The sequence below is a fragment of the Trachurus trachurus genome, assembly GCF_905171665.1.
Source record: "Trachurus trachurus genome assembly, chromosome: 14".
In the NCBI taxonomy this organism is placed as follows: domain Eukaryota; kingdom Metazoa; phylum Chordata; class Actinopteri; order Carangiformes; family Carangidae; genus Trachurus; species Trachurus trachurus.
This window is the reverse complement of record NC_139903.1, coordinates 23,279,672-23,290,265: the sequence shown is the minus strand read 5'-3', so window position 1 is coordinate 23,290,265 and position 10,594 is coordinate 23,279,672. Positions and strand designations below refer to the sequence as shown.

General features: G+C 42.4%; 1 protein-coding gene across 1 annotated transcript; it reads left to right on the top strand.

Annotated features, from left to right (window-relative positions):
• The first annotated feature begins 413 nt into the window (after positions 1 to 413).
• On the top strand, positions 414 to 8,494 carry pcyox1l (prenylcysteine oxidase 1 like). The gene is made up of 7 exons (XM_083987400.1): positions 414 to 780; positions 1,577 to 1,783; positions 1,982 to 2,156; positions 2,989 to 3,200; positions 3,533 to 3,673; positions 4,710 to 5,121; positions 5,528 to 8,494. Exons 1-7 carry the CDS (start codon positions 672 to 674, stop codon positions 5,775 to 5,777), a joined length of 1,506 nt encoding a protein of 501 aa, XP_083843526.1. The 5' UTR covers positions 414 to 671; the 3' UTR covers positions 5,778 to 8,494.
• Positions 8,495 to 10,594: the final 2,100 nt, after the last annotated feature.

Here is a 10,594-nt window from a genome sequence, read left to right as displayed (position 1 = left end):
TATTTATCACCAATCCTAGTTTACACCCAGTTTACACCTTACTTAGTCCACTACCAGATGTTCTGTTATTCATATGCCAGAAATAAGAGTGGTGCATTTGGGAACCCCGGGATCTTTTGTTTTCATACAGTTGCCCTCTTTATCCAGCTGCTGACCCATCCACCCTGAAGGTGATACGATTCATCTGAGGAGAACAACAGCACTGCGCTGTGTCATGGTTGAATTATCTACTGTTTCACCACCTCGTCTTGCCCATGGTCTTGCCTTGCTGCGTTAATAAAACCGAGAATTACGGCGTTACGTGAAGCACGTAAACGCAATCAATACCCGACCGACGCAACCTGCTCGGACGGCTGTGATTGGCCGAAACACTTGCAACGGCTCAGGTTTCGTGATGTTGCCGGACGTGGATGAGAGCGGCCGTTCCTCTGTGAATTGACCTGCATCATTGACACCTGCACCAGGCCGCCGTCTGTGCAGTATCCTCCTGAACACACCGAGACATTTATCTCACTGAACTCACGGTGACATGTGATGTGAGCAGCGCCGGTCTGAACACACCACCGGCCGTGTGAAGGGACGAGACGGAGGAGCTAACCCCGCCTGATGCGGTAGGTTAACGGTCGCTGCTCTCCTCTCCTCCCGGTCAGCTCTGCCTGCTTCCCGCCGCGATGACCAGCTCTCTGCTCCCGCTGCTCACCGTCCTGCTGTCGGCCTGGTCGGTTGTCGGAGAACCGGAGGGACCCGCTCATGTTGACGGAACCCCGCCCTCTAAAATAGGTAAGAAAAACGCATCAAACCGGTGTCGTTGGATGAAGCTAGCGTTAGCCCGCATCATGTGTCATGTGAACTAACAGTTACTGGGGCTAAATCTGAATGTACCGGTAGCTAATGTTTTTGAAAGCTAAGTTGGACATGATGACGTTTATTTCTGTCATCCTGTTATAATTTACAAAGAATCAAATGTTGTCCCATTTAAGTTATCCTAATGTTCTCCAATTATTGGGGGGGGGGGGGGGGGGTATTACAATTATATTTACAGTTATAAAAGTTGCAATATAGCAGGTGCTTACGTGCATAGCACCTACTCTTACTACAGTATACGCACATCTTGCAGGGCTCCATACTGGCCCTAAATGGGGACATTTTGCCCCTAATATTTGAGACAGTGCAAGTAAATCTTTCATCTACTTGCTAATGTGCAACCAGTAAATTTGCTTCTTTTTTGGGGGGCTACAAAGAATCTGGTATCTGTCATTACAGGTGGCAGGCCAATGTATGTGAGTATCATGAAAGAAAAGGAATTATGAATATTTGCTTTGTACACTGTACACTGGCTCCTAGTAAAAAAAAAAGTCTGGAGCCCTGCCTTGGAGAACACTGTCCTCTGTCTCCTCATGTTTTCCCCAGAGTCAGTCTGACTCTGTGATCTTGAGGTCTGGGCCCTGTGCATGTTGTCATAATGCAGAATGAGATCAGGACCGTGGTGTCGCATGTCAATGTTTTCACAGTGCTGTATATAAATCTGAATGACTGGTGACTTCTTCTGTGACCCCCCCCCCCCCCTGTGCTCTAGCGGTGGTAGGGGCGGGGATAGGAGGCAGTGCCACAGCTCACTTCCTGAGGCAGCACTTTGGCCCCGAGGTGCAGGTGGACGTCTTCGAGAAGGGTGAGGTCGGAGGTCGTCTTGCCACAGTGACTGTCAATCACAATGACTACGAGTCTGGAGGCTCCATCATTCACTCCCTCAACCTCCACATGCAGGAGTTTGTCAAACAGCTCGGTGGGTTTGCTCACACAACACAACACATTACATAATATATAGTTATGTAAGTTATCAATATGAAATCACAGTTTGTCAAATATAAAGGGACATTTTTACATTTTTATTCAAAACTAATTCTGTTAATATACTGACAACTGTCACAGACAAGTGTGTGTGTGTTATGTTTTATGTGCTGTCTCATGTTGACTCCTCAAGGCCTGAAATATCGTCGCAGTGTGGCTGGAAAGACGGCGGTGTTTAACGGCAAGGAGGTGATTCTGGAGGAGACTGACTGGTACCTGCTGGACCTGTTCCGGCTGTGGTGGCGCTATGGCATCAGCTTCATACGCCTGCAGATGTGGGTGGAGGAAATTATGGAGAAATTCATGAGGTACGAAATGTGAAAGCTCTGTTTGTGATGTAGTCCTGTGAAAGCTGCTTGGCATGCAAATACCTTTGTTACAAATGTCCAGCATTTTCTGTAGGTGCCTGGAGGAGCCCCAGTTTAATTTACATATACCAGCACCTCTTCAAATTTATCCATTAATTGGTTGAAGTGGTATGCTTTATCTTTTCTCCGGTGTCAGTTGTGGTACTTGGAGAACTTGAGAGTAGAAGGTCGACATATTCTTCACCTAATGATGCCGAACAAATGTGCATCTCTGATCTAGCAAAGGCTGGATTAAAACTCTCCGGTACAACGGGTAAAAAATGAATGCACAACATTCTCCTCTAGTGAGACAGTCAATGGGCAAAACCTATGCTCAGCTATTTGAGTTATTTATTCCCTGTTTCCTGTGCCGTAGGCATCCGCAGCCATAATCACTGCAAAACCTCAACTCAGTGTGTGACTTTCAGAGCATGAGCTCTGTATAAATATCGACAAACATCTGCCGGAAATTGCCAAAGGCCGCTGTAATTAAAATTCAGCTTTCTACATCCTCCAGCATTTAAGTAACAGTATTATACAAATAAAAAGTTAATCCGCTGGTCTTGTTTCAGATGTCAGACATTGGCAGGACACTCATTTTAAATCAGAAACAGTGAGGATAAAAAAAAATCCCTCTCAATGTGTCTCTGTCTTTTTTGTTACACAAAAGACATTGCAAAAAAATTTCTTTTCTAATTTGTTTCAACATGGAGAAACAATTAGGGAGAAATCTGACTATTATAACTAGCATTTAAGCATTTTTCTGTTGTCACTGTGTATATTCAAAATACAGGATATACAAGTACCAGGCCCACGGCTACGCCTTCAGCTCAGTGGAGGAGCTGCTGGACTCCCTCGGGGGGAGCGGCTTCATCAACATGACCCGGAGGCCACTCTCTGATTCGCTGCTGGAGCTGGGGGTGTCACAGCGCTTCATAGACGAGGTCATCGCACCCGTCATGAGGGTCAACTACGGACAGAACGTCAGCATCCCCGCCTTCATAGGTCAGATAAGTTAAGAGGAGGAACGGTGGCGTAAGGGTGCGAAGAGCAGGGGGAGCGAGAAGAGGAAGGCCGCAGTGCCGAAATTAGGATGAACATCTAAGTCCTCACCGATGTAGGTCAGGAGAGAGGAAAGAACGCGGAAAGGAAAGATACAGGAGACAAGGAAGGGAGGAGTGGGTAGTCGAGAATAGAAGAGAGGAAAGCAAGGTGAGAGGACGGGGCGGCCTGTGGGAGCGAGAGAACAGGAAAGTGTGTGGGCAGCTGATAATTGGTTTATAGAACTTGGCGCTGTCTGTTGTGAGTGAGTGAATGTGTGTGTATGTGTGTTTCAGGCGCTGTGTCTTTAGCGGGCGCCCAGAACAACCTGTGGGCGGTGGAAGGAGGCAACAAGCTGGTGTGTTCTGGTCTGCTGAAGATAGCCAACGCTAACCTGCGCCAAGCAGAGGTCAACAGCATCTCCCCCGTCCAGTCAGGTACCTCTCACCCTGACGTTGGCCGAACTGGATCATGTCGAGCCACCATCATCCAACCATCCATCTGCCATACTGCTTATCCTTGTAGGGGCATAGGGGGGGGCAGGAGGCATTTCCAGTGGGTACACTCTGGACGGCTGACCGGTCTATCACAGGGCCGACATAAAAAGACGAAACAATTACGCACATTCACATTCGCACCTATAGGCACTGTAGAATCGCCAGTCAACCTAAATGTGCATGTCTTTGGGCTGAGGGAGGAAGCCAAAGATGGGGGGGGGGGCTTCTAAGTGAAATCTTTAACATTAGGGCTGCACAATAAAATGCAATGTAATCAAAATTGCAAGACGCCCAATTGCAGTATCAAAATCGCAGAAACTGCATTTGCTTTCATGTAATTGCAGCTCCTGCACATTGTTGTGCACCATCAGCACCATAAGTGCTGTGTTACTACAATGAAGCCCCTGAATAAAATTGTATTCTCAGGACGTAAAGGGACATGTTTGTTTGGTACGGCCAAACAAAAATCAATTTTTATATTTCTTTAGGTAAAAATGAGAGAGGAAAAATGACATTCTGAAATAAATCACAGAAATCACAATATCTTCCCATATTGTCGCAATATAACATCACGATTGTTCAGCCCTAGTTAAAATCCTCATCTGAATGGTACAGGGTCAGGTCTGGGAGTTGTTGAAAATAGCTCTTGGAAATCGAACATATCAGAATATGTAAATGTAATATTTTCTTAAACTCAACACTGGTGTGAATTGCATTGATATTTATATATGAGAAATCAAAAATGGATACGTGTAATGTTATTGTTGACAAACTGCCTCCTTTACATGTGTATAAAATGGATTTTAAAATTCTTTTTTTACCTTTTGTAATTTTTTTACATTTCTGTCATGGAAATGCGTTGAGACATGAGAAATGCACTGAATGCTTCAACATCATCAGATCCTAGATACCAGCGCAGTGATGCAGATGATTGTAGGTCATGCAGTGATCCAGTGTGTCGCTCTCTGTCCTACAGGGGAGATGCTCCAGTACCAGCTGAGCTTCACCACAGCAGAGGGGACCGGGTCGGAGCTGTATGACATTGTGGTGCTGGCGACGCCGCTTCAGGCCAATGTTGGATCTGGAGTCCAGTTTCAAGGTTTCACACCTCCCTTCGACCAGCTCCCCGGCAACTATCACAGCACCGTAGCAACCATTGTCCATGGTTACCTCAACACCTCTTTTTTTGGCTTCCCGGACCCCCGCCTGTTTCCCTTCGCCAGCGTCTTGACAACTGAGGCTCCGGATCTGTTCTTCAACAGCGTGGCCAGCGTTTGTCCCGTCAACATCTCTGCAGGTTTTCGGCGTAAACAGCCACAAGAGGCTGGAGTCTATAAAGTGTTCTCACCACAGTCTCTGGAAAAGTCTCAGCTCAAAACACTCTTCAGGTCAGATACCTTCCTGTGACTGCACACAACTCTGATTTTCATTGCTGCATAACTTGATCATCATTTTCTCTTCTTTTCTATTTTGTCCAAAAATGACCTATGATCTATGATCTATGTACCATCATATGAAACCAGCAAACATTCATCTTTGAAAAGCTAGGAACCAGTGACCTTTTGATTACCTTTCCTTTAATCATATGATCAATAAATCAAGTATTTGTTTCGGTTGTAGTGTTGATGAGCTAAAGCAGTTCCTCCAAATATGCAAGATAACACAGCAAAGCGACAAAATGCAATGTTCAGGCTAAATTTAATGGAAAAACCGCACAGTAGTTCAACACAGTAGATTTGATTCTTAAAAACCATGTTAACATGTTTACGTTTTTGCTGTCGCTCTCAATTCTAGGTCGTACTACTCTGTCCAGGTGACAGAATGGCAGCCCTACTCTCATTACGGCAGCAGCCAGGGCCTGCCGCCTGTGGAGCTCCACCCCAATCTCTACTACCTCAATGGCATTGAGTGGGCCGGCAGCGCCATGGAGATGAGCTCAGTGGCCGCGAAGAACATCGCCCTGCTGGCTTACCACCGCTGGAACAGGCAAACGGACATGGTGGACCAGAGGGATCTGATGCACAGGATCAAGACTGAGTTATGATGACCTCATCAACCGAGAGCCACGACACAACTCGGCAAAGACGCGAGTCAAAGGGTTTGTGGAAGGAGCGGGAGAGATGGTTTCTGGGTAATTGTTGCTTTAATAGAATCACAGAGGAGCTGAGACCCTGAAACTCTGTCGTATCAGGTCAGGTAGGGTCTCGTTTTACTTTGTGTCAGTATGTCCAAGTGCCCAAGAGGATCCAGTTGGACACTCCAACACGCACACACACAGACACAGACACACACACGTTTTGAGGCAAGAAGGAGAATGAGAAGTGTGAACTTGAGTTCTTTTACTGGTGACCATCATCATACTGAACTCGTGTCATATATTATTCAAAGACAGTTCGTTCATACTTTTTCTTTGAAATGGAAATAAACCAAATCAGGCGAGGATGCCATCCAGCAGCTTTGTTCTGAGGAGAGAACTGAAGCCAAGCTTAAAGTAGGAAAACCACTGGTACGTTGGATTAATGATGAAGAATGACAGGGTTTTGGTGTTTGGTTCACAGTCATTAAACAGCTTAGAACATTGTCTCTTTTCTCTCTACTAAATGTACAGAACGTTTCATTTTTTTGTGGATAAAGGACTTGAAAGTATTTATACAAATTTGTCTGTGAAACATATGAAAGAAATTATTTCAATTCCTATAATCTATTATTATTGTTATACAGCTGCTCTTTTCCACCACAGCTGCTAATGTTGTAACATGGCTGTTAATTGATTGAATTAATTGATAATTGCTGCCAGTATTGAGGTTTAAGCAATTCAGTTATGCATGTTGAATAGGTCTTCCATACGTTTGGATCAGTCCCAAAATCTTGGACCTGTGAAAACGTCTGTTTCAAAGCTGATAACAAAAACAAGTATGGCCTTTATCTCAAGCCAGGATGTCCATATTAGAGCACTAACTAATTTAAGGTTTCCTGTGGCAAAATGTATTTAAAGATGTGTCAAAGATGTAGCTATAATTCATCTCATATACTAAATTAATCAAAGATATGTTCTTACATGGAGCAACAGCTGTGGTGCTGTAACTGTCCAGTGGCCAGTTTGAATTTGCTGATGGCTTCGTCCTCTGTGGCAGTGACACAGCAGATATTTGAGACATGTTGCAGTATTGGTCAGGGATTGATTGCTGATACTAATTGTTGATCTCATCCAAAAATTCAACTGCATGAAGCTATATTTTGCCAAAATACTGGGAAACCAAGCAACCAGCTGATACTCATCTCAGTAGGACGTTCACAAACTACGGGGAGATGGTTTTCTTTAGTTGTTAATGCTCTGTGTAAATAAATATTCCTGTGGCCAAAACTGTTTGACACTCATAGGTTCAAGACCAAGGGTATGAATAAAACCCAATGAAATGGTTGCTTTTTGTCTGCGCTGTGGCAGCCTTGAGGCATGAGACACATCAGCACAATCACTGATATAACTTTACCATGAGGCACATAAACCAGCAGTCTGGTGTCCAATCAAAAAGCACTGCAGCACCATCATAGTCTACAAATTAAAGGACTGTCAATGGACTTGCCGTTGGCACTAAAGAGGTCTCATTAATTAATGTAATTTCAGCAGGATCTTTGTAAATCAATAAAAATCATCATTCAATGACTCATGGTAGTGGTCACTGGTGCTGCTCTATTGCCTCTTTCATCAGACTATTTCATTATCCCCTCTTCCTGCTGCTTTTGTGTTGCGTAATCCAGTGGAAACCATTTTTTTCTATTCTGGGGAGTGGAGCCAACAAGCTCTCAAACTGGAACAAATAAAACCAGAGGACAGATATGTGGAGCTGCTTGTGGTCATGCTGACACTTATTCTCAAGCCTCAATGGCTCATTGATATTGAGCTTTTTCAATAATTACTGTAAACTTAGAAAAACACATGAAGTTTCAACTTCCAACAATGGAAAGTTCTGACGAAGATGTTGTTACGATAAGAAACCACTGACTGTTTATCTTCAAAAGACTTTGAGAAATGCCTTCCTTTATTAATTTTTAATATATAACAGTGGATTTGGACTGAAGTGGATTATTGGACTGTTTACCTAACTGCTGTAAAATCAAAAAGCTTGTGACTCCAAAGGGCTTCAGTTGATGGATGTGATTGTAGCGTGAGATGTGGAAACGCCGCAACCCTTTAATCTGATTAAATTGTTTTCAAACCCTACGGTGGTGTTGGAAATAATGGTGGTCGAGCTGAAATGAAGGCCGTTTATCTTTGGTCCTGAAAAGCTGACTCCTCTGAAATTCAAGGTTTTCACTCAGCAGCAGCAGCTTCTGTAGGTAGAACCGTCAAATATAAGTAGCAATAGTAGCAAATATGATACGTGGTAGAAGAAATACACAATACAGGTATACACAGTGAGCATGATGAGACCATTTTATGTGTGGACAAAACAATCCCAACCCATGTACAAACTGTCAAACTGTTTCCAAGGTCAGAATGAACTGTGATCCGAGTGTGCATATTCATTCATGACCTTTAAAAATAGTAGTTTGACAAATCATCCTAATTCAATGTCCACTCTGTAGCTTTCTCTTTAGCTGCATCTCTGTAGTTAAACAGAACCAGTTTGACTGTACAAACAACTGTGTAGGTGGATTACGCTGCATGTAGTAAAATATTTCATCTGCCTGAAGAATGTATGAACGCAGCTGTTAATATTGACTGATGCATTACTCTGCAAATAAAACGACTGAATGATCTGCCAGGATTTTTAAAGTCCTTTGTCAGCCTCTGATTTACCCCTGATGTTAGAGCTTTTCTTCTTTTCCTCTAATAATTGAACAGAAGACTGACTTCTTCTTCAACTGACTTTTTTTTTTTTTACATTCTGTTTATTTAATTTTTCCATATTCAAGACAAGTGTTACAGTGACTTATTGTGGACATATTTTTTTCAACCCGAACCCCCCTCCTGTTCCCTCCCCCCGTTTCCCATTACTGGTATACTGTATATCAAAAATGTACTTACAGTAAATACAAATTATAATACAATAGGATCAAGACATAGAATAGGAACAAAAACAAACAAAACAAAACAAAAAATATATATATATACTGTATAAATATATAGAATAAATAATAAATAAATAAAATAAAATAAAAATAGTAATAATGACAACAAGTAGTAATAAATAGATTAATAATGAGATAGAACAAATGGAGAAAAGTACATAGTGAAAATACATTGATTAGTAAAAGGAGAAGTTAAACAAAATATAGATAGTTAGATGTCTCTAGTCGGCAACTACGTCTATCCTTGGCGTGACTCTTCAATCAGCTATGTCTGCTGTGTTCAGATGCTCCATTAGACCACCCCATACTCCTTCAAATTGATCTGGTCTTTGTTTTAGATTGTACATTATTTTTTCGTTGGGGATACAAGAGGTTCACTAAGCCAGAGTGAGGGTGGGGGCGGGTGCTCATCCTTCCATTTAAGAGCTATGCATTTATTAGCTGTTGTCAAAGCTATTCTTATGAATCTGATTTTGTTGCCCCTTACAGGCAGCATCGATGTGTCCCCTAATAAAATTAACCTTGGTTCAGATGGAATATTTATTTTAGTTGTCTTGGATATGGTTCTAAGTATTGTTTCCCAGTAGTTGAATAATTGTGAACAAGACCAGAACACAATGAAGAAGAGAGCCAACTTCGGATTTGCATCTTGGACAGTATTGAGAGATTGTCTGATTTATCTTGTGTAGTCTTTCGGGGGTGTAATAAACTCTATGTGTTAGATTATATTGGGTTAATATATGTTTACTATTATAGGAAAAGCGCTGGGCCTTTTCACATAGCTCAGTCCAATCAGCATCTTCAAAGTTATGAGACAAGTCAGCCTCCCATTTTTCCCTAACCTTAAGTCCCTCTTTTTCGAACAGACTGTTAATACCAGCATACATGTGAGATATAAACCCCTTGAGCTCCTTTTTGCTGCTCAATATATCATCTAAGGGTTGTTTTTTAACTGGTAGAAGTCTGCCCCCGTTCTGTTCGAATATAATGCTTGAGTTGCAAAAATTTGAAGAAGTGCTTTTTATCAAGGCTGTACCTGGCTGTAAGATTTTCAAATGACTCTAGGACCCCATTTTTGTACAAGTCTCCAAATGTCCTAATTCCCTTTGTAAACCACGCTTGGGTGATGCCATCTCTTAGGACCTTTGGTAGAAACGGATTTGCATGGAAGGGAGTAAGGTCATAAGGGTTGACTACTTTGGGTCTTTTTACGTAAATCAGACCACATTTTGTAGGTGTGTTTTATGAATGGGTTTGTTGTCAGCGTACAAAGTTGTTTGAGTGAAGGAACATATGGGATCGATGCAAGACAAAAATAATTAATATCATGCTGTTCCATCTGTACCCAAGAGGGGGGTTGCTGTAAATTTGCTTTCCATACCCAGATTGCCCGACATTGTGCTGCCCAATAATAAGTTTCAAAGTTAGGGAGTTTCATTCCACCGTCCTGAGATGTTCCCTGAAGGATTTTTAACTTTATTCTGGGAATTTTGCCCTTCCATATAAATCTAGATATAGCTGAGTGTAGTTGTTTAAAGAAGTATTTAGGTATCGCAGTGGGTAGCATCTGAAACAGAAAGAGACATTCCGGCAGGACAGTCATTTTGATACAACTGATTCGACCCATCAAAGACAGAGGAAGGTTCATCCACCTGTTAAGCTCCGCTTCTTTTTTTTTTAAAAATAAAGGTAAATACTAGTTTAGAGAGAAAGCCTTTGAGCATACATTGGGGATCTGAAGGCCCAGGTATGTTAATTTCTCAGAGCACCATTGAAAGGGTATGTTAT

What these genes read in the sequence shown, in the direction of transcription:
- pcyox1l (XM_083987400.1), top strand. Translation starts at nt 672, where the DNA reads ATGACCAGCTCTCTGCTCCCGCTGCTCACCGTCCTGCTGTCGGCCTGG. An exon ending in GGAGTTTGTCAAACAGCTCG is followed by an intron (nt 1,784 to 1,981) that starts GTGGGTTTGCTC and finishes TGACTCCTCAAG; the next exon opens with GCCTGAAATATCGTCGCAGT. An exon ending in CAGCTCAAAACACTCTTCAG is followed by an intron (nt 5,122 to 5,527) that starts GTCAGATACCTT and finishes TCTCAATTCTAG; the next exon opens with GTCGTACTACTCTGTCCAGG.